The following is a 25,745-nucleotide window of genomic DNA, read 5'->3' on the forward strand; positions in this document are numbered from 1 at the left end:
TGACATTTTAGAGATGCGACTTGTTTGGTTGGACTTGTTCTCAGGTTGGGGAGAGAGAGAATTTATTTGTATCTAAAACATAAGGTATGTTTCTGTGGGGGAAAACAGAAAGTGCAACACATGAAAAAACTGAATTGTTCATACTGTACTGTATTTCTGCAACTTTTTTCTGGTTGCTTGAGTTCCGGTTAATTGAAAGTGTACTGTATACACACACTCATATATGCATATATATATATATATATATATATATATATATATATATATATAAATCCCAAAGTATACCCAGTGCAGTCATCATGGCTGTAGTCATAAAACGATTTTATTAAAGAATATAAAAGAAGAATGAGTGCTGCTTTTGGTTGGCTTCCACCCTTCTTCAGATTCAAAAATGTCCGAACAAGTAGGGAATATTTATATAAATCCTATCCAATCACATTTATCTATTGTAATTATCAACCAATAAAAATGTATTAAAAATCTAACCAATAAAAGTATTTGTGGCACATTTAATTGTGGTAAATGTATAGTGTGTGTAATGTACATAGGAAATGTATATAAATCTGTACACTAATTTCCTTGCCTCTTTCAAAAGACATTTTGATTGCCATTCCTCCATGGTAGTTTACGCAGCGAACACCTGTCCAGCATTTTACACTGGAAAAATGATCAGAAGGCTTTCTGATCGAATTAAGGAACATTTGGCTGCTATTAGAAAAAATATGAAACCAACGCGTTAGGATGGCACAGTATCAGATGTCATGACTTTACTGGTTTCAAATTTCTAGTTTTAGAACAGATTGCTCAGTTATTTTGGTGACTTTGACACTTTTTTGCCGCTAACAGAACTCCGTTGGGAGTTACATTTAAATGCTGAGATGGTTCCGGGGCTGAATGAGAACTTGAATCTCAAATGTGCATTACGCCGGTGTGTATGAGCCTATCTGGACACACCCCACTCTTTTTGATTAGCTACTGTATTTACAACTGATTGTTTCTAGATTGCTGATGGAGTAATTTCTGTTTTGATACGTTTCTATTGGGTATTGTTGTTGTCAACCATTTTTAAACAGTGTATACTTGTTATATTACTTATTACACAATTTTACTTTACAGTATTAGTTCTGAGGAAGTTCTGACAACGTTACAGAATGAAAGCACTTAGTTTCGCCTCAGTGTCATTTCTCTTTTTTTATTTTTTGATATTTACAAAGTCATTTTCGCATTTATATTTCCTACTTTAGCTATTGGGGCATGAATTGAATGTTTAACCAAACAGGAAATACAGTTGACTGCAAACACAACATTAACAAAAATACTTTTCTGTTTAACTTCATCACAAAAGAATGGGCATCCTAACTTTACATAAGCTTCTTAAGGCACATAGATAACTTAATGATAGCACATAATAAATAGGTGAAGAACTCAGCAAGACCTAAATTAATAACTGCTTAAAAATCCTAGTTTTAAGTTTGCTTTTGACTACTTCCTGATAAAGGATTAGCTTTAGTTCAATGTACCATGCAGCAGAAGCAGCTTGCATGTGGAGCTCAAACTAATTCTAGCAAGCTGTTGTTACTTTTAGCTTTGCTACATTAACACGCATTATAATGCGTGTTAATGCGTGTTAACACGCATTATAATGGTATCTGTCTCATATTATCTTTAAAAACATTTAGATTGTTGTAGTACCTTGGAGAATCTTCAGCTTTTTAAACATAGATATTTTTTCTAGTTACTTAGTTCAATGCAGTGTTTTTAAGTCAAGACGCCATTGCATTAAACGTATACTGTGGTGCAACGTGCCCTCAGCAATGCATGCAATTGAGACAGCAGCCATTTTGTGGTCCCATAGCATATGCTTTCTACTTACTGTGCAAGAAGGACATTTCTCCTTTAGCTTTCTAGCAATACCAGTGATAGTGCCTCCTGTGCCTGCTCCAGCCACCAGCATGTCAATTTTTCCTGTAACAAAAGAAATAGAGTGGTTACAAATCTACATGAAATGCCTGTTTTCTACTAGAGAGTAACTATTAGTTGATGCTGTACTGCAACAGTTATAATGTGAGTGGTGCTTAAAAGGGAAACATGCACATGAAAAAGCTCTATAGGTCATCTTTTTAGGTGGGGTCGATCATTGTTCTGTGCAAACTTACCCTAACAGTAAATGCTTTGAGATAATTTTCATAGTTTACTCACATGGAAAGAGCACATCACGGGGTGTCCTAGCCTGCAGACACTCCTCTTAGAAGTATATACCGATATTTGCACTGCATGTTGCACATCTTGAAAGACTGTCAGTATTATTTTGCTAATTATATGATTAAGCATATGTTCTCATATTTCAGTGAATATCTCAATAAACATGCACTCAGAGTGGAATTTCTGTCACGTGAAATTTTATGTCTTTTTAACAAAAGCAATCTAACAATATATGTCTAGGTTATTTAGTTTCCAAGATACGAAAATTTGGTTTTGGAAAGTTTAGCAAAAAATGTAATTCTGGGGTTTGTATGGATTACAATATATTGCAGTATTTGTGGAAAGACTATGAATGCAGTTGCAGCTCAGAAAGCCTTTACTTTAAGGCTAGAAATGTTAGAAAAAAAAACATTATCACTGTAAAGAATACTTCTTGCTGATACCATTGCTATTTGTACAGTTTTCATAGCTTTTATTATTCACAAAATATTTAAATGCATTTCTCTTATGCTTTCAAGTTGAATTTTTAGAAAATGATCTGGAATGCAAGGATGTGTGTAGGCTGCTAGACATCTGGCATCCCATACTATGTAGGTGTTAATGAGTTAAAGGCCATTCCCAAAATGGCACTGGTTCCCTGCACTATGGATAAACATTTCTGCCTCTTTTTTGGTTATGTGGGTACCACATCATTGCTTGCTTTATAGGCATGCTTACAGCCAAGGAGACTATTGAGAAGCTCAGTAATTGTGATAATTGTAAACCACACAAAATTACTGGGTGTGATCATAGATGAGCAAGTTGAAATTTGCCCACGTGTACCACACTTGGTTAAAAATATATAATCAAAAACTAGGTAAATTAGACAGAGTGAAACTCTGTCTAACTGGCATAGCCAGAAGACATATGGCATCTACTTTCTTGCTGCCATCTCTCCTCTATGCTGCCCTAATCATCACTAAACTTCCAACCTTACAACTTTCCTTACTTGAGTAATGTTAAAATAAAATAGCCAAATCTGCAATAAACTATAACAACAAAACACACCACCGCCTAGCCCTCAGAGAATTAAACTGGTTAGACCTATCATATCACCCAGATCTCTCTCAGCTAGCTATAATACACAGACATCTCTATAAGCCAGAAAACTGTCTGGCCCTTAACAGTTTAATACAACGCTACCCCAAAACAGAATTTTATGCTCTAGAGAAAAAAAATCGCTAATCACTATAACCAAATTATTTAATACAGCAGTTGACTTCCTATATTCAAATAGTGTAGCTAAAATATGGAATCACATCCCAATACCAAAGAAATCCATCCAAAATGTAAATTCATGTATAACACAGCCAAAACTTCACTTATCAAATAAATAAATCTGCTCTTGTGTATCTCCAGGATAAATGTCACTGTAATATTCAGCTTGCCATATTGCCAAACCATTTCTCTTCACTCAAAAGCCTTTGCCTCACAACCAATATTCACTAATACCTTAACAGTTTTACTAGCATCTCCATGCCATATGTAATGTAAACATTTTCTCACCTACAAACTGCCTTCTTACTTCCATTTCTTTGAATTACTAATCACAAGATCTATTATCTACAGCACAGACCCAGTAAGACACCTCTCCTAATGCTCAATGTTCAATATCTACTAAATGCATTAAATACTTTTTGCCTTTATTTCATATGAATGTGATTTAATTAGCAGATATAGTATATATATGTAATTATGAATGCACATTACTTAATGTTTGTTAATGTATATTACAGAATGTCCATTTAAAATGGCTGTAATATGCTGGAGCTTTTCCCCCTGAGCCTCTGCTGAAAACATTTTTTTGACTAAACAAAGTACACAAAACCAGAATAAAATAAAATAATCAAAAATAAAAAACTCAGCCATACCATCTAATTTGACTGACGAGAACTAACGTCTCCCATTAAGCAGACTTTCTCCAGATATCCCTGATGAAAATTGTAGGGATCATCCATTCAGTAATACAGGATGGTTTGAAAGGTTGCTAAGGAAGTACTCTGCTTGATGGGGAAGGGCAGCCTATTCCAGAAATGGAGGCTCCACTGGGTTATGTATCTGTCACATCATCTGGTGGTGTTGATGTGGTAGTGTAGGCTTAGATCTCTAGAGCAGGTGTTTGCTTTACCAGTGGCTCTACTAAGGTGAAAAAGTAGTGCTGAATAACTCTGCATCGAAGGTTAAAGGAGACATCACCCCTCAGGAGTCTATATAACAAAAGAACAAGGGTTTTAGTATATCCATAGCTAAGGGTACTGAGACATGACATCCTTTAGGGAAGAATACACTGAGGTCTCTTAAGATGATTTAGATGCTGGTTGGTAACCAGCAGCATTTTGCGCAAAACAAATGTTTACTTTTACAGAATTTGTGCTTACTGCCACTAAGCCTCTAAAATATTTTGCCGCATGTTGCAGGTAGTACTGGATAGTCCTTGGGGCATGGCTCATAACACCTGCACATCACCACAAAAGTGTGGATGAAGTGCAATATAACACACTCCATGCATGCGGTATCCTGGAATGCCACTGGATGTACGTTTGGTATGCTGAAAGCTTGCATCTGCTGCCTTATCATATCTGGTGGGGCACTGGAATAGTCTTCTGACATTGCCAGCAAGCTGGCTGTTACTTGTGCCATGCTGCACAACATAATTTAATAGTCAGCCACATCACGTGGCTATGGTAGGACCTGCCCCACACCATGACAGCAGGAGCAGCAACAACAGTAGTGGAAGAGGACAGGAAGGCAGAACAGGATGGTACATATGCAGGAAGAGATTCCCCTACGTAGTAATGGAGAGTGAAGTGGCATTTCCAAATGCAACCTGTAAAGCAACTGGAAAGCATTCACCATGGGGGATGTCCCCTACCTTGGGCAGAAACCTCCAGGAAAGTCTATACAAAGTGGTGCTTACTGCTGCAGTGTGCAGGCAGAGCTCTCACTGCATCCATGATATCCTCTTCATTTTGATGTGCTGACTACAGTAGTGTCAGCAGAGCTCACACTGCACCCATGACATCCTTTCACCTTGATGTGCTAACTGCAGTAGTGCCAGCACAGCTGTCACTGCATCCATGTTATCCTATCACTTTGATGTGCTAACTGCAGTAGTGCCAGTAATGCCAGCAGAGCTCTCACAGCAATGATATCCTCTCACTTTGATGTGCTAACTCCAAGAGTGCCCGCAGAGTTCTCACTTTGCCCATGTTATCCTCTGACTTTGATGTGCTAACTGCTACTGCCAGAAGAGCTCACATTGCACCCATAGCATCTTCTCACTTTGATGTGCTAACTGCAGTAGTGCTAGCAGAGCTCACACTGCACCCATGACAGCCTCTTCACTTTGATGTGTTAACTGCCATAGTATCAGCAGAGCTCTCACTACATCCATGATATCCTCTTCATTTTGATGTGCTAACTGCTAGACCGCACCCATATCTTCTCACTTTGATGTGCTAAATGCAGTTCTGCTAGCAGAGCTCACATTGCACCCATAATATCTTCTCACTTTGATTTGCTAACTGCAGTAGTGCCAGCAGAGTTTGCACTGCACCCATGATATCCTCTCACTTTGATGAGCTAATTGCTGTTGTGCTAGCAGAGCTCCCATTGGACCCATAATATCCTTTCACTTTTGATGTGCTAACTGCAGTAGTGCCAGCAGAGCTCTCACTGAATCCATGTTACTCTCTTACTTTGATGTTATAACTGCTAGTGCCAGCAGAACTTTCATTGCACCCATGTTATCCTCACTTTGATGTTCTAACTGAAGTAGTGCTAGAAGAGCTCTCACTACAGCCATATCCTCTTCACTTTGATGTGCTAACTGCTAGTGTCAGCAGAGCTCTCACTGCACCCATATTCTCTCACTGTGATGTGCTAAATGCAGTTGTGCTAGCAGAACTCACATTGCACCCATATCTTTTCACTTTGATGGGCTAACTGCAGTAGTACCAGCAGAGCTCGCACTGCACCCATGATATCCTTTCACTTTGATGAGCTAACTGCAGTAGTGTCAGCAGAACTCTCACTGAATCCATGTTATTCTCTTACTTTAATGTGATAACTGCAGTAGTACCAGCAGAGCTCACACTGCATCCATGATATCCCCTCATTTTGATGTACTAAATGCAGTAGTGCCAGCAGAACTTTCACTGCAGCCATGATATCCTCTCACTTTGATGTGCTAACTGCAAAAATGCCATCAGAGCTCTCACCGCAATGATATCCTCTCACTTTGATGTGCTAACTGCAGGAGTGCCAGCAGAATTCTCACTGAATCCATGTTATTCTCTTACTTTGATGTCATAACTGCTAGTGCCAGCAGACCTCTCACTGCACACATGAAATCCTGTCACTTTGAGGTGGTAACTGCAGTAGTACCAGCATAGCTCTCATTGCACCCATGATATCATCTCACTTTGATGTGCTAACTGCAGTAGTACCAGCAGAGCTCTCACTGTACCCATGATATCCTCTCACTTTGATGTGCTAACTGCAGCAGTGTCAACAGAGCTCTCACTGGAACCAGTTTTCCTCTCACTTCAATGTGCTAACTGCTAGTGCCAGCAGAGCTCTCACTGAACCCATGATATCCTCTCACTTTGATGTGTTAACTGCAGTAGTGCAGCAGAGCTCTCACTGCACCCATGTTATCCTCTTACTTTGATGCGCTAACTGCAGTAGTGCTAGCAGAGCTCATACTGCACCCATGATATCCACTTCACTTTGATGTTCTAACTGTAGTAGTGCCAGCAGAGCTAACACTGCACCCATGATATCCTCTCACTTTGATGTTCTAACTGCAGTAGTGCCAGCAGAGCTCTCAGTAAGTCCATGTTATTCTCTCACTTTGATGTGCTAAGTGCTAGTGCCAACAGGGCTCTCACTGCACCCATGACATCTTCTCACTTTGATATGCTAACTGCAGTAGTGTCAGGAGAGCTGTCACTGCATCCATGTTATCCTATCACTTTGATGTGCTAACTGTAGTAGTGCTAGCAGAGCTCACACTGCACCCATGATAAACTGTTCACTTTGATGTGCTAACTGCCGTAGTGTCAGCAGAGCTCTCACTACATTCATGATATCCTCTTCACTTTGATGTGCTAACTGCTAGTGCCAGCAGAGCTCTCACTGAATCCATACGCTCTCACTCTGAGGTGCTAAATACAACAGTGCAAGCAGAGCTCTCACTACACCCATATCATCTCACTTTGATGTGCCAACTGCAGTAGTACCAGCAGAGCTCTCACTGCACCCATGTTATCGTCTCACTTTGAAGTGCTAACTGCAGTAGTGCCAGCACTGCTCACACTGCACCCATGTTATCCTCTCCATTTGATTTGCTAATTGCAGTAGTGCAAGCAGAGCTCTCACTGCACCCATGATATATCTTCTTGCTTTGGACCCAGGGGATGAATACTCCAAGACAGATAATTGCTAACACTGGTCCAAATATTTGTTGAAAGTATTAAAGTTATGCAGTTGTGAAATGGTATAATTCTCTGTTGGATCACCTCAAAATTCTCCTTTATAAATGTATTAAAGTTTCATTGACAACCAAAAAACTGTCAGATGTCCTCCAAAAAAGGAAGCCAGTCTGGTGGTCCCCTGCCATTAATAAACTCTACAACAAAAGGAAGAAAATGTTGCAGACAAAGTCCTAAGACTTGAAAAACTCCCTTATTAGCCTCAACAAAAAGTTGAGATCACTCATCAAAACCTCTAAAGCCAGCTATGAAGGCAGAATTGCGGCAGACACTAAAAACAACCACAAAGCCTTCTATAGTTATATCAAGAATCTCCATGGCAATACTCAGGTTTGCTGTAAGTTAGTGCACAATGGTACCTCCTATACTGAGCCAACAGATATTGCCAACATACTGGCCTACAGACTCAGTGCTAACTTTACCCCTCTCTCCCCCCTAAAGGACCAATCACAATATTGGTGGAATGCCAGACACCCAGCATTACTGCAGCACAGGTTAAAGCTGCATTGCCCAAGGCCAAGAATACAGCTTCCATGGGACCCAAGAATGCACCTGGATGTGTTCTACATGAACTACAAAGTGAACTGGCACCACATCTGTGTGCCCTGTTCAATCACAGCCTCACCTCAGGCTTTGTCCCTACCAAATGGCGGACTGCTACAGTCATTCCTCTCCATGAAGGGGGAGCGACTACAGACCCTGGGAATTATTGCCCCATTAGCCTGACAAGTCTGATATGTAAGGCTATGGAGTGCATCATCATGGACCTAATTAACAAGGATATTGGGGATCTCCAAACTCTAGGTCCCATGCAATTTGCTTTTGTGAAAGCAGTCATTCCTCTCCATAAAGGAGGAGCGACTACAGACCCTGGGAATTATCGCCCCATTAGCCTGATGAGTCTGATATGTAAGGCTATGGGGCACATCATCATGGACCTAATTAACAAGGATATAGGGGATCTCCAAACTCTAGATCCCACACAATTTGCTTTTGTGAAAGGTAGAGCATGCCTGCTCAACCTGGTTGACTCCTTTGAGTCAGTCACCAGAGCTGTGGATGAGGGCAAGGCAGTCCATACAGCCTACCTCAATGTGGCCAAGACTTTTGACACCATTTTTCACTCAGGAATTATTGAGAAACTCACCAAACTAGGCATCATCCCCTATATCATTATTTGTTTTGCAAATTGGCTCACAGATAGAACCCACAGTATGAAAGCAGCATACTCAAAGTCAGACTGCCGTCCAGTCACAAGGGGAATCTCACAGGGATCGGTCCTGGGTCCTCTCCTGTTTGGCATCTACTTCTCAGAAGTCCAGGCAAACACAAATGGACTCAGGCTGACCAAGTTCGCAGATGGCTGCAAGCTGGTAGCCATTACTAACTCCATAAGTGATGCAGACTTCCTACAGAAAGGTCTCACTGAGACCAATGACTGGTGTCAAAACCATGGCCTTAAGCTTAATGCCAAAAAAATGCGTTGTCATCATCCCCTTTGAGAAAACCTCAGTTCCCACTAATTACCACATCAATGGGAGCCCACTGAACACTGAAGGTGTTATAAGAGATCTGGGGACACAGGTTGACAGCAACCTCTCCTTCGACCACCACATTGCCATTGTGGTCAGAAAGTTTTTCTATGTGGCACAACTCATTACCAAGGGTTTTGCATCCAGGAAGAAAGAGGTCATCATCTCTCTCTCTACTCTTCCCGCATTAGACCAATCATCAAGTATAATGCCCCATTTGGCATGTATGCAACAGCAGAAAAGGCCACAAAAGTACCTCATGAAGAGGATCCTGGGCCTTAAACATGTCCTATATGGACAGACTCAAAAAAACTCCAGCTATTCTCTGTCTCGTATCGTCTACTAACAGGCAATCTCTGCTCAACTTACAAAGCCACGTCTGACCCAGCTCTGTTAGAAATGCTACATCTAAAGAAATCCAAATCCTTCCACACCACACACTCCAGAGACTTCAACCTCATTACCACAATCAACAGAACATGCTGGAGGAACAGGCTCTTAACCCAGAGACTGCCCATGCTCTGGAACAGACTTCCCATACATGTCAAGCAGAGCACCTCACTGGCCTTCTTCAAGAGAAATTTTGATGAGTGGATGGGAAATAGAAAGTTCACCCTGGGGATTACTGCAGTGGCTCTACATGATAGAGGTACTGGGAACTAACGTCGGGTGGCACAATGCCTAGGCACTTCTATGGGCTAGACTTGTAAAGGCTCCAGGGCCATTAGCCTAGTACACACCTATGAACCTATGAACTATAAGAATGGGCCAAGCCTGTGATGGTTCAAAGAATGATACTGGAAGACAGTCCCAACAGCTGCCAGACCTGTGCTGGTAGCAGAAGTCAGACCAGTTCCAGCAAGAAGTGAACTGATGAAGATATGACCAAAATCAGTATGAATGTGGCCTGACCTACAGACTCGCATGTAGAGTCCTACACAAACAGGAATTTTTCTCCATTAGAGATCATCATCAGGAGCTGCTGATCTTGGCCTGGTTGTCACAGGTATGGAGGCTGCTGACATTGATATAGTTTTGGTCAGTCTTTCTGGTGAGACTGATGTCAATGATTTTATTTTTAACTGTTTGAAAGGCCACGCATCACTTGCACTGGAGTCTTCATAGAGAATCACTTGTGGTGAAGGATGAAGATTTCCATTCTCCTCTGCCTCAGTTTTCTCTGGTCTCTGAGGGTCTACACGTCTGTCCTGTTTGAGTTCCCTGATAAATATTTGATGAGCTTTGCCTTGGCCTCTTCTCCAATTCAGGAATCTTCAGGGTTTGTTCCAAAATCTTGAGGTCCACCTCTTTGATGACCTGCTTATCTAAATACCCTGATCAAGTAGACTATCTCATCAGCAGCATAGCTCTCAAATAATCAGGGACATATTTCAACAGACTCAGGGACAAACCCAGAAAAAATCCAGGACAATTAGGACATTTTTAAAATATTTATACTATTAACTTGAGACATTGGCAGAATAAAAGAATGTTAATTACTATCCATTTTTTGAAATAAAAGAAAACGATAACACTTACTGCCATTATTTATTGAGTATAATTCACCACATTGCCTCCAAGAGTCACCAGTTTTAGGAGGGATTAAGAGGGACAGAGCTAAATTTTGTAGTCAAAATCAGGGACATCTCTGGAAATCAGGGACAGCTGAAAGGTAGATCAGCAGTGCTAACTTGCTGACATCAGCATTCTCTAATGTGGGAGTGGCTGGTAGTGCACATTTCTGCTGTTTATGTCACTGGGCCATCACAGTTTTAATCAGGTGACTCCTTCAAACTTTAGTCAAAAGAAAGTTGAAAAGGCACTTTTGAAAGGGTTTCAGAAGGCTTTGGAGTGTTTACTGGATTTACAGAATATTTTAGAATGCTGTTTTCTGAACTTGTAGGAAATTCCAACACCACCAGCTATCAGGTAGAGAAAAAATATTTTATACTTGCCTAGCACAGTTGTAAAACAGAAAAGAAAAAAACAGAAAATGAGTATGAAAGAGAAGAGCAGCAGTGAGGTTGAAGTAGGTAGTAATAGTACAGTCACTGATGCAACAGTAAATGGTTCTTGGTTCTAGCTCACCCATGGAAAGTGAAGGTAAGTACAGCATTATGGCCTTGTCAACCCCTATGGTTAACTCCCAGAAAGCCATATGAAAGTCAGCCCTCACTTTCCTGCCCCAGAGTTAGGTTAACACGCTATACACAGTCACCATCAGGTGCCACAAGAAAGAAAGATCTATGCAACAACCTCTTATCAGAGTGGAAAGAAAAAGCTTGCAGCAGATGGCTACATGTAACACAGGGCAAGGGTATGTAATGGAAGACCTACTAATGCTGTGTAAGAAGCCTGAGTAATATGTGTAGTGCTAGACTTGTAACCACATCAAAGGAGAAGAAGGAAGAGCTCTGTTACAGCACCATATACTATCATCGACTTAATGCCACTGCTGCAGACATCAAGATTACTAACCAGAGTCTAAAGCATGAAGTGCTGACCACAGTAAAGACCCCGAGACAGATTATTCATGTTCAAAGAGTCAAGAGAAAAGCCTTGCTAGATAAGGAGACTAAACTTGCTATGACCCATGCTAACACCTGAGCAGCTGCCTTTAAGGCAAGGTGCCTTCATAATGAAGACAACCCAGTGAGGCAAGCCTGTGGTACTACTAGCTAAATGTAACTGACCTGTGTAGATCTTAGTCAGGACCTACCCTCACCATGGCCTCTCTCTGCAGGTAGCTGTACTGCATCTATTGCCTGGTGGGAGAGGGCAGTAACAGCAAAATATGTCCCTCAGCTACACCCTAACTAATCCGAATTCAGGACACCCTACGACTCATCATTTAGCACCCTTTTACATGTGTATGAAGTGTGTGACATGGAGGGGAACCCAGAATATGTAATGTCTGATTTTGAGCAGGCGGCCATCAGGGCAGTAAAGACTGTTTTCCCCTGATGCAATATCAAAGGGTTACTGGTGCTATGTCCTTCAGGGAATGTAGCAACAACTGCAGCATCGTGGCCTTGTCAAAGCCTATGGTCAATTGTCCAAAAGCCATAAAAAGGTCAGATAGCAGTGTTCATCTTCTTGCCTGCTCCTGAGATAGTGTTTTCAACAAGCTATGTACCATCATGCCTAACACACTGCAGCAAATACTAAATTGTTTAGAGAAGGGCTATATGATGGGGAAACCCAAGAGGAATGGAAAGAAATGGTCACAAAGACCATGACTGCCTGTTATATCAACCTGCCTCACAGTCCGTATTAGACCTGCACAAGAGAGGACTTCCATGAACAAATAACAACAGTTATACATGGGACAGGAGTCTGTGGAACTGAATTACTTGGAGGTAAAATTTCTTGAGAGTGCTTCTAGCACCTAATACAGCTGAAGCAAGACCATGTGGATGTACTCAGAGAGGCTGTCCAAAGTCCCCAGGAGGCAGCAACTGTGGGCTTCAAGGAACCATGGGGAGGGGGGAGGTTGCTCCAGGGGAAAAGGGCAGGCCACACTCCTGGGACTAGTAAGCTGGCCTTATCAATAACACCCAACTCACACTGGGGAATGGAGTGATGGGGGCTCCTGGGCAGCAATGAAAAGGATGTACACCTGGAATACCTGTCGTTTCCATTTCTCCAGAAAGAAGGAACCATCTGAGTGAAGGTAGAGGAGCCAGTGGGCAAGATACTGGGGGGGGGGGGGGGGGGTTCAAAAAAATGAAAAAAAAGAAAGCATGACAAATAACTAATCATTTTGTGGTCTGATGGTTCGGCCATTATGTTGATTACTTATGCAACACATACTATAAAGTATAACACATGCATCTGTAAGGAATTGAATGTACTTCTCAGTGGTATATATCAATGCAAATTAAGGGGGTGTACAGAGACAACCAAACTGATGTAGGTGTATAAAATATTGTTAAAGAAATTGCAAAAATGATTTTATATCACTTCTGAAAGCAATTTATTACCACATCACATACATAAAAGGGGCCATCTGTAGCAAGTTTCATTTTTTTTCAAACCCTCTCTGCCAAACAAATCATGTCATTTAAAGACGTGGTGAAAGAAGAGTTAAGTATGGTACTCAAAATAAGTGATCCAGGACCATTTCTTCAAACTAGTATCAGTCAGCTCAGTGCTTGAAGTCTATTCTTAGGCTTTAGCTCCTCCTCTTACCCATAAGACACCACACTCCTCAGTATTTCTCTAAATCTATAGTGTACCACTCAGAGGCAAAGCACACAAGAAATAACAGTCATATATACAATTCACACTGCAAGCTCCTTCCTTTAGACTTCATCAGCCTGAGGCCAGGGGATGAGGCATGGATATGTGAAAGAAGATGACAATGAATCTCATAGCTGTATTTTTGTGGTAGGCACATATTTAACATGATCCTGTCCATCTTCTAAAAAAACATCACAACGAAGTTTCAAGTTTGACCTCCTGGATGGCATCATGAAAGCATACTTATGACCATGGCACCTAAGGAAGATCTAGACCTTAAGATCATATCTAGCTTATAGTGTCTTGCAATATTATATAGAAGAGCTGCACAAATAGCGTCTGCTGATGTATCTATGATACGGATACTGTCCTACTGGAAAGTTCTGAAGGCAGAGCTGGTAAGTTCTTATTGTACTCTGTACAATAAAACTTTATTCACACTTAAAACTATTTGCGTAGCGTGACTTTACAAACTTTAAAGTCCAATTTGTTAGCAGCATTAAGAAACAAATAAATAATCAATTATCCTTCCTGGATGATTTTTGTCCTGTCAATATAAAAGGCCACATTCATTAACACTTACACTAAGTGTACACAATCTATATTCAGGAACATCCGTACCACATTTTTTGTGCTTTCTAGTCATTCAGAAAGATTACTGTTATGTGCACATGAAATCTACACTTTGTGGTAACCTTTATGAATTCCCCACTATGTTTAAGGTTGCAAGAAAATCAGTAGGAAAACTAAAATTAGGAGGAAGGTGTAAGTTATGCCTGTATTGTCTGTTCACTTAGAAGAGTGTACACTTAGTGTAAGCGTTAATGAATCTCAGGGAAAATCTTAATTTCCTATGCATATCTACGCAATATAAAATATACTCCCTGTTACATTAGTAGTTTGGAGTAAAACACAAGCAGACTGAATGATTGATTCAAACTTGATTCTGTTGCTAGTCTGGGTATAAAAGAAAGATTTGTACATAACATCACTGCAACTCTGAAAAAAAAAAAACAGATAAAGAGGGATGATACAGAAAGGCTGAATTTATGAACTTCTCCTTGCTTGGGTTATGGTAAGTAGAAATCAAACTGAACAAACATAGCGGTTAAGGTCTGTATCAAAAATTTGGAATAAGATAATCTAAGATTGCCAGGAAAGGCACTGAAAAGGGATTCAGCCTAGAAGATAGTCAAGCAACAGAGAGGGATAATTTACTTTCGTCCATTTTTTTTTATTAGGCCTCTGGGAAGAAGTAAGGATTTGCACAGCCCTTGGTAGGGATGCAGCATCTATGACCAACAACGGAGATGGTGTAACCATGCAATTAGGCAGAGGCAGTAAAACTATTTATTTTATTTTACATTTGTTGACCGGGATAGTCTAACTGGATTTATGTCCATTTTCAGTAGAGTCCCAGGCAGATAAGCTCCAAGATATTACTAGACTACTAACATACAGGTACTAGTTGTTATACAGTTAAATACTACAAATTTTAAACAGTTCAGCAATCTTCACAGTTTATACAAAAAACATGTTACAAGCATTAGATAAGATATTTTAGACTTTATGTACAAGACTTCATTAGTAACTAGAAAGTAATTGTTAAACAAATGCATACTTCAAGTTTCAACAGTTCAGCAATGCTCACAGTTTAAACAATACTTGTTGCCTGTTTAGAATTATATGCAGAAGAATTTAACTAGAGGTAATTTAAAATACCTATTAGGATAAGATATGTTTTGATAAGTCTATGCATGAGACTTGCCAGACAATTGAGACAGTAGTGTTCTAGAGGGCTTCAAAGAGGTTGTTCCGGAAGGTGAAGTCACAATAGAGGGAACTGCAGTTGTTGAAGACAAAATAGGGTTATGAGAATGAGTTTGGACTTGTTCTGCCTAGCTTCCTAAATGAACGTTGGTATATGGAGAAAAAGGAGAAACTCACACATACGTCCCTAGGGCCATTTATGGACAAAAAAAGTATCCTTGGGCTGTTTCCCTGGAAGGGGATCTAGAAAGCAGACTTTTTTTTTTTGCTCATTTTTGGCTCTCCACAGGTGACCATCAGCTACTTCCAGGTTTTTCCTCATCTAGTGGGTCTATCAAATCTTGATTGGCCTCCTCCAGACTAACTCTGACCAATTTTTCTGAGTTAGTGAGGAGGCCAAAGTACTGGGGCAGTATCATACTTGTGCTGAAGAGTGTTTTTCTCCTACTCCTCACCCCTGTGCTGCCCAGTAAAACCCTATGGTGGGTTATGCAATAATGTTAGCACTTCACTACCTCTTACTACCATAAGAGGCTGACATCAGCATGATGCCCCGCCTACCCACACGAAGCATGGCACATTTGTTTCCTTGTGTCTACCAGCGGAAACCAACTGAGAAAATGTGTCCTGAATGTACACAATTTACTCCATATGATGGCCATGTTCATCCTATCTGCCTACACCATCAAGCTTTCTACTCATTATTCAATCACCTGGTCCAAAATCAGGGCTTCAACCCACTACATTGCCAGTACAGGATATCATGAAATAGAACTTGTTGTATTGGGTGCTGGCCAGTGATAGGTCACAGAAATACTTCACCAGCAAACGAAAATCTTCCACAACACTGACTAGATGAGGAGCTACTCCTGTGCCATCAGCAGAGAACAGCTAAGACTACCCACAAGGAAAATGTCTCTGTCAGGAATATGAGGGGCTATCAGAAAACAAATTAACAATGGCATCCATTAACATACCCTCATGGCCTTTCAACACAGGGGATAGCAATGAGTTCTACCCTGATTGTCTGATTATGTGACAATTCATCAGCTACATTTATCATGTCTCTTGTTCCACTGGTTCCCAGTGATTGACTACTGCATCATAAAAGGCCAAGATAGTGTTTCACAGGAAGCAAGCCCCCTGCACTCATCATCTCTGCATCTCTAAATATATTAACTCTGAGACTACATAATATTAGGGATACCCATGTAGCTTTACAAGCCTACTGTTTTAAATGGCTGGCAGTCAAGCAGAGTGTAAACCAACGAATCATCTCTAACCAGCCTCCACAGTGAATTCTATTGTAGAGAGTGTGCCCATGAGTAGAAAATGCCTCCCTTTCCCCCAAATCTCATCATGCTTCCCCCTCCCCCTGCCTGTTCCAACAACAGCCCTAGCCGGTGGTCAAATTTGGGTCACCTGGTCATAGCCACAGCTTTATCCCTCTGCACCATTGAAGCTTGCTGCCACAAAACTTTTAATATCTCTTTTGTGGTCATGCCGATTTCTGCTGCTATGGTCACAAAAACAGGTCAATACGAGGGCAGTTTTCTGCAACTTCTGAAATATGACAGAAATCTCTAAGCTGATAACACAGGCAGTGGTCTGTAGTGCCTTTTTCAGTTTCTCTTGGGAAAGAACCTGAATCAGGCAATGGTCCAGCAGAGGGCAAATATGAATGCTCTGTAGGCTGTGGTGAGAAAATTTGGCACTACATATTTAGTGAATACCCTGGAAGTAGTGTAGAGCCCAATGAGCAAGTAAGTGAATTGGAAATTTTGGGATACCACCAAGAATCTGAGGAAGTTTCTGCGGCCCCTGAAAATGGAGATATGTAAATAGGATTCTTTCATGTCAACTGTGACCATTAATACTTCTGGCAGCAAGAAAAGGGAGCAGTGAATGAAGAACTAGCACCTCTACCACTAAAAACTTGTTTAGTTTTTGAAAGGCATAAAATGGGCCTCCAGGACCTGTACTTTCTTTGAACCAGGAACAGCCTGGAATACAAGCCTGTTCCTTGCTCTTCTGGAGGAACTCTTCCTATGGTAGTTGATGCCAGTAACCCTTCTACCACAGAACTAAGCAGACTGACCATCAGGTTATCCATCGACTACTTCTAATGAACTGTCCCTTAACAATACTCACTATCAAAATGCAAGTAAGAATTGCTTGCTACACACTTTCTAAAAATAGAAATACTGATTTGATTTGCATAGCAATGTCTTTATAAATAATATCTAAAAATATCACACTAGGTTTGTTGAAACAGACATTAACTTTTAAAAATTGTGTTGACTTTTCCATATTTTGAATCAACTGTTGTGTGTATATTCCTCCTCTCATAAAAACAACAAAAAAATAACAAATAAAGGTTAAAAAAAATTAATCTTAATCTTGATTACATCTAGTTCCTTCCACTAAACTGTTCCAATGATAGTGCTTTCAAAACCATTTGTTAGCCAGAGACATCTTTACACTTTCCTATGACATTTATTTATTTAACATTTGTTTACCGGGAAAGTCCGACTGGGTCAGGAGCCCAGTTTCAGTGGAGGCCCAGGGAGAAAAGCGAAAAATGATACATGAAAGTTAAGACAATTTATCTGAACAAGATAAAAACAAGTATTAAAACACACAATAATAACTGAATACTAAATAAGTACAGAGAGGTAGCTACAATAATAAAACATATCCAAATTAAAGTGGTAGAATGCAAACTCTTTTTTTTATATACATCAGGTAGGAGTAAGGTAACGAATGAGGATCAGAACATTAGATGCAAGTAGATGCTTAGAAGGCTGGGAAAGTTAAGGGTGTAAAAATATGGAAAGTCTGTTAGTCCAATATGGTAGTGGTCAGTATATAATACCACTGTAGGTGACAGAGTTAACTTCTTAATAGTTAGAATTCAGAAGGCATGACTTAGGAAACTCATAACACAATGACTAATGTGCATTGAGGATTAATTTATAATACATAGATACCCGAGACAATGATGTACAGGACTGCAATATCAGAAATCTAAGTTCTACCCATACTGACATCCTAGTGCAGTGCAAGTGATGCAGTTTTGCAGTAGGAGTTCCGCTGTGGAGACCCCTAACCGGGAAAAGCCGAAAGACTACAACAACAACAACAAAGAGGATGGAAAGTTTCATTTTACTCCAAAATATATAATGTTATTTGTGCTATAAATGGTATTTTAATAAACAATTCTTAGTTTAGTATATCTAAACAAGAATATGAAAAATACACATTTTCATATTTGAATGCTAGATCCATTAAGAACTTGATCTTTACATAGTCAAAGGCAGTTTTCCCTTTGTCACTGCTTGAAGCAAGTCATTTCTTATTCAGATTTAGCAGGCTGTGTAGTGTCACAGGCCGTGAGTAGCCCCTGCATTATATCAGTGGTCTGGTTGTGTTCGCATTGTTTGACATACTGGTTATGAAAGTTACTGCAGATAAATTTCATAGAATATTGTCTAGAAAAACTGATAGCTGGTTAGAGGCGGATAAGAACATGACATATGACAGGTGACTTGTGATCTGGATTCATTATAATATTTAGCAAAATCATTGCAATGTTGTGAAACTCATGTGTTTTTTCGTTCTTCAAGGTTAAACAGCTCTTTTATGTTTTTAACTGGTGATATGCCAGATGCTGCATTGTTGTTTAAATATAGCTTTGTCTAGTAAACACAGATCCATTAAAACCTAAATTTTAGGGCATATCATACTCAGATAAAGGCAGCAGACTGTGTCCCAAGTGTTAATCACTCTGTATTTTAGCTAAATGAACCATATTAAAATATAAAGATTTAAACAAATAAACTCTTAACAAGCTAACCTCTTATAGTTAAAATTCAAATATGGCTTTTTCAGCTCATAATACAATGACTAATTTGCAATGAAGGTTAATTTGTAATACACAGATAACTCAGACAATCACACACCAACTATTTAAGGAAGACAAGTGCTGTCATGAATGCAATCGATGATTAACAAACTAAAACAAACTGAAAAGCCAAACCTCCAAAGCAGAATTAATCCATCACTCTTCAACAGTATGCAGTTTCAAAGCTTAGCAAACATATGGTAGTAAGGCTATAAAATGAAAGACTGCAAGCTGCCTTATCTTAAATAAAGTGGATATAAAAAGTTTACACACCCCTGTTAAAATGTCAGGTTTTTGTGATATAAAAAAATGAGACCAAAATAAAATCATTTCAAAATTTTTCCCACCTTTAATGTGACATATAACCTGTACAATTCAATTGAAAAAAAAAAAAAACGAATCTCTTAGGGGAAAACATATAAAAAATAAAAAATGTCCAATAAGCTGGTTGCATAAGCGTGCACACCCTTAAACTAATACTTTGTTGTCACGCTTTTTGATTTAATTACAGCATTCAATCTTCTTAGGTAGGAGTGTATCAGCATGGCTCATCTTGACGTGGCAATATTTATCCACTCTTCCTTGCAAAAGTGCTCCAAATCTGTCAGATTGCGAGGGCATCTCTTGTGCACAGCCCTCTTCAGGTCACCCCACAGATTTTCTATTGGATTTAGGTCTGGGCTCTGGCTGGACCATTCCAAAACTTTAATTTTTTTCTGGTGAGGCCACTCTTTTGTTGATTTGGATGTATGCTTGGGGTCATTGTCGTGTTGAAAGGTGAAATTCCTCTTCATCTTCACCTTTCTAGTAGACGCCTGAAGGTTTTGGGCCAAAAGTGACTGGTATTTGGAACTGTTCATAATTCCCACCACCTTGACTAAGCCCCAGTTCCAGCTGAAGAAAAGCAACCCCAAAGCATGATACTGCCACCACCATGCTTTACTGTGGAGATGGTGTTCTTTTGGTGATGCGAAGTGTTGTTTTTGCACCAAACGTACCTTTTGGAATTGTAGCCAAAAGGTTCAATCTTGGTCTCATCAGACCATAAAACATTTTCCCAAATACTTTTGGGAGATGTGATGTATTGTTTTGCAAATTTAAGCTGGGCCTGGATATTTTTATGTGTAAGAAAAGGTTTCCGTCTTCCAACGCTACCCCATAGATAAGATAAGACAGAAAATTCCGTCATAAACTGTGTTCGACAATATCAAATATTTCACAAAAGAACCAAACCACAGCAACATTTACTAATTTAATCCAAATTATATGCAAAACAAAGCATTCAGGTTTCTCCTTCGTCAGTACGTACTGAATTCCATCTAAAAAGCTTTTTAAATACACATCATATGACACAACCAACCAATCATATAAAAGCAATAATTAAAACAACAATTCAATAATTCTACAATTTAAATCAATGTAATAACATTTGTTTCTTCTGTAAAAATGGTTTTATACTCAATGCCCCATTTAACCCTGGAAATTTATCTGCATTCAATTCCAAAATCCATGCAAGTTCAGCATTTTCTAATTTATTACTGATATCCCCACCCCTTATATTTTTTGTATCACCTTTATTACTCTAAATTTAAACCTATGTGCAATACTTTTGGCTAGAATATGTTTTGATACTGCATTCATTTCTATTTTCTTTATTATTTCAGATCTATGCTCTATGATGCGCTCTTTCAACTTTCTACACCATTTTCCTACATAAAACACGGGACATAGTGTGCATGTAGCTAAGTAGACTATGTACTTTGTAGTGCAATTGGCATAGCTATGAAACATATATTTCCTTCCATTTGTAGGATGTATAAAACATATCAATAATTATGTCTTTACAGCAACTGCAACCAAGACATGGAAAAGTACCCTTTTTGGGTTTCATGCTCCATTGCCCCTTTGTTGCCAGTTCCTTATAGCACAGTCTATTCTTTAAATTTCTCTCATTTCTATATACAAATATGGGTACATCACTTAATATTCCTTTCATTTCTGGTATAGACAATAATACACTCCAATACTTTTTAATAATTTGCACTATGTCCTGAGCTTTGTTATTGTAGTTTAAAACATATCTCATTTTATTTTCAGTCATATTTCCCTCAATATGATTGAAAGGAATCAACTAATCTCTCTCTATATCAAAGTATGGAGTTATTTTCCCCAACTCTGTCATTCTTAACTTCATTCATAATCTGATACACCATACTATGTGCATAACCCCTCTCAATAAATTCCAGTGCCATTTCATTCATCTGTTTCAAATTTGTTTCCTCATTGGTATTCAATCTACTTATTCTACAAAACTGGTTTTTCACTATACTCTTGAAAATATGGGGTTCCTATTAGAACAACGAAAATGCATTTTGTCGAATGCGTTTTCATTGACACCTAAAGAGCGAACAGGCAAAACAGCGAAGCGGCTGTTCAGTGAATTCTTTCCCTGGGAAAGAAGTCGCTTGACCGCTTCGTTGCTTTGCCATGCTCTGCACTGTAGTGTGGTCTCAGAGATTCCCTTATCTGGTATAGCTCCCGAGCGTGAATGTGCAACAGTTACTGACCTTAGGGTTAGGGTGCGGGTTAAGGTAAGTGCATATGTATCAAACTGTTTACTTTTTTGTTTTTTGCATTAGCTGTATGGTTGAGTTAAGTGCATATGTGTTTTAAGCTGTTTACTTTTGTTTTGGGGGGGTTGAATTAGGGTTTTAAGTGTGCATGTGTTTGGAACTGTTTACGTAAATGTGCAACAGTTACTGACAGTTAGGGTTAGGGTGCGGGTTAAGGTAAGTGCATATGTTTTAAAATATTTACTTTTTTTTGTGTTAGATGTATGGTTGAGTTACGTGCATATTTGTTTTCAGCTGTTTACTTTTTTTGGGGGGGTAGAATTAGGGTTAAGGTACGTGTGTATGTGTTTGGAACTGTTTACTGTTTTTTTGGGGTTTTTTTTTTTTGTTTTTGGCTGGAACAGCGATTTTTTTTCCCTAGGAAAGAAATCGCTGTTCTGAGGTGTCTACATTTTCAGCTTTCGATGAAAAAGGGTCGATGAAACATTGTTCGCTGTTTTAAACGTTCAGTGTTTTAATATAGACCCGAAAATATGTGGAGCATGCATGCTAGTTTTGTGGGTATATTTGTTGGTGTGTACAGCTTTCCTACAGGCACTGGTTTTATTATCACCATCCCTCTTTTCCAATTTTATGTCTAAAAAATTAATAGTTTCAGGGGAGCATTCCATTTTAAAACTAAGAAAATCTGTGCTCTTTTCCAGATAGTCAACAAAATTCCTTAAACTCACTTCATCCCCTTCCCATAGGAGGAAGCAGTCATCAACAAATACTTTTGTAAAATAAAATCCTGGAATCAACAAAACCTTCATCCTTAATGATATACCTCTTTTCCCAATGATTTAATACCAAGTTTGCATATGTATTTGCCATGGGCGTACCCATGGCAACACCTGATATTTGGAGATATGGTTCTCCATCAAAGAGAAAAATATTATTCATTAAAATTATCTCAATAATATTACAAATGTTTTCTATGTTACCATTAATTAGCATTGATTGAATGCAGAGAGATGATTGGAGATGATGCGATTTGCTCTGACCAACAGGCCACCACCCAGAGGTTACAAAGGGTTGAACAACTCACAACGCGAGCTACACATTGCGAAGGAGGTAGTAATTCCAAAAACACTGTGAAAACTATGAATGCGAGAACCAAAGAGGATTTTTCCAAGCTGTTCAAGGCGGTAGTTGTGAAACTACCAGAAAAAGTGGAGGTAAAAGCCAGGTCAAATTCGAGAGGCAGACCAAGTCCATGCTTGCGGTCATTGAAGAGGAAGAATTCCAGTCCGCAGGGCCGAAACAAAATGACACGGCCGAAGTAGGCACTTTTCAAAGGAATATTGTGAACGTATCAAATTTTATATTAACAACTGATGACTTGAGTATATTTGAGAAAGGTCTGCAGTTTATACCCAGTGGGGGAATAGACTTTCTGATACACTTACAGATTTAAAACTGTTCACCAGGAACTTAAATTTAAAATTTATGTTTAGAGATTCCAATATGAATGCCAAAAAGGCATGTAAGAGAGCAAGCACTTTTATTCCATACAGTATGCCAGTTATATCAGTATTTGAGGACTTATGTCAAAGAGAGATTAGGATACTGTATGACAGTTAAACCTCGTAAATTTTATAACTTGTCCTTTGGTCAACAGAAAGCACTACAAAAATTGGAAACTGAGAAAGCCTTAATTATTAAACAACCCGATAAGGGAGGGGCAATTGTTCTGTTTGATAGGAATGACTACATGCAATGTATTTATGAGTTTTTACAAGATAAGACCTTTCGTAGGATTGATTTTGTACAGGTAAAGAAATGTATTACTGATATAAATATAGCAATATATGAAATGCAAATACAAAATGAAATATCTTTAGAATTATTTGATTCTTTACAGTATCCTGCCCCATTATACTTTCATTTATGGTCTTCCAAAGATACACAAGTCAGTATCCAAACCCCCGAAGAGACCTATTGTCTTGGGGAGGGGTTGGATAACTGAACCCCTTTCACTCTATGGGCAATCTGTTCTTAGTATTTACAAATATGTAAAAGTTATATAAAGGATTCAGCTGACTTTCTGATCCAATTGGAAAAATGGTTTAAAGGGCATAGATGTACAGACTTTTTATTTGTCTGCCTGGACATTAATTCTCTGTTCACAGTAATCCCTAATACATATGGGATAGAAGCAATACGTAAATTTTTGAATTTGGAAACTAACATGATGCATGGTAACATAGAAAACATTTGTAATATTATTGAGATAATTTTAATGAATAATATTTTTCTCTTTGATGGAGAACCATATTTCCAAATATCAGGTGTTGCCATGGGTACGCCCATGGCAAATACATATGCAAACTTGGTATTAAGTCATTGGGAAAAGAGGTATATCTTTAAGGATGAAGGTTTTGTTGATTCCAGGATTTTATTTTACAAAAGGTTTGTTGATGATTGCTTCCTCCTATGGGAAGGGGATGAAGTGAGTTTAAGGAATTTTGATGACTATCTGGAAAAGAGCACAGATTTTCTTAGTTTTAAAATGGAATGCTCCCCTGAAACTATTAATTTTTTAGACATAAAATTGGAAAAGAGGGATGGTGATATTAAAACCAGTGCCCATAGGAAAGCTGTACACACCAACAAATGTACCCACAAAACTAGCATGCATGCTCCACATAATTTCAAGAATATCGTGAGAAGCCAATTTTGTAGAATAAATAGATTGAATACCGATGAGGAAACAAATTTGGAACAAATTAATGAAATGGCACTGGAATTTATTGAGAGGGGTTATGCACATAGTATGGTCTATCAGATCATGAATGAAGTTAAGAATGACAGAGTTGGGAAAACAGTTCCATACTTTGATATAGAGAGAGATTATTTGATTTCTTTCAATCATACTGAGAGAAACATGACTGAAAATAAACTGAGATATGTTTTAAACTGTAATAACAGAGCTCAGGACATAGTGCAAATTATTAGAAAGTATTGGAGTGTATTATTGTCTATACCAGAAATGAAAGGGATATTAAGTGATATACCCATATTTGTATATAGAAATGAGAAAAATTTAAAGAGTAGACTGTGCTATAAGGAACTGGTAAAGGGGCAATGGAGCATGAAACCTAAAAAGGGTACTTTTCCATGTCTTGGTTGCAGTTGCTGTAAAGACATAATTACTGATATATGTTTTATACATCCTACAAATGGAAGGAAATATATGTTTAATATCTATGCCAATTGCACTACAAAGTATATAGTGTACTTACCCACATGCACACTATGTCCGTGTTTTATGTAGGAAAATGCTATAGAAAGCTGAAAGAGCAAATCATAGAGCATAGATCTGAAATAAAAAGGAAAGTAGAAACAAATGCCCTATCAAAACATATTCTAGCCAAAGGTACTGCACGCAGGTTTAAACTTACAGTAATAAAGGTGATACAAAAAATATAAGGGGTGGGGATATCAATAATAAGTTAGAAAATGCTGAACTTGCATGGATTTTGGAATTGAATGCAGATACATTTCCAGGGTTAAATAGGGCAGTGAGTATAAAACCAGTTTTACATAAGAAACAAATGATGTTACACTGATTTAAATTGTATAATTATTTAATTGTTGTTTTAATTGTTGCTTTTAAATGATTGGTTGGTTGTGTCATATGATGTGTATTTAAAAAGGTTTTTAGATGGAATTCAATAGGCACTGACGAAGGGGAAACTCGAAAACTTTGTTTTTGCATATTTGGATTAAATCAGTAAACGTTTCTGTGGTTTGCTTCTTGTTTGAAACCCTACCCCATAGCCCAGACATATGGAGAATACCGGAGACTGTTGTCACATGTAGTACACAGCCAGTACTTGCCAGAAATTCCTACAGCTCCTTCAGTGTTGCTGTATGTCTCTTGGCAGCCTCCCTGACCAGTTTTTGTCTTGTCTTTTCATCAGTTTTGGAGGGATGTCCAGTTCTT

General features: G+C 38.8%; 1 protein-coding gene across 2 annotated transcripts in view; it reads right to left on the reverse strand.

Annotated features, from left to right (window-relative positions):
- The window catches only part of CBS (cystathionine beta-synthase), a 656,282-nt gene that overhangs the window by 235,753 nt on the left and 394,784 nt on the right, over positions 1-25,745 (reverse strand). For both annotated transcript variants that reach the window (XM_044072237.1, XM_044072236.1), the window contains exon 8: positions 1,874-1,965. In XM_044072237.1, the coding sequence (XP_043928172.1) occupies positions 1,874-1,965 (92 nt within the window). The remainder of the gene's footprint in view (positions 1-1,873; positions 1,966-25,745) is intronic.

Source organism: Protopterus annectens, chromosome 5.part0, assembly GCF_019279795.1.
Source record: "Protopterus annectens isolate FY-2018-M chromosome 5.part0, PAN1.0, whole genome shotgun sequence".
Classification (NCBI taxonomy): Eukaryota; Metazoa; Chordata; order Ceratodontiformes; family Protopteridae; genus Protopterus; species Protopterus annectens.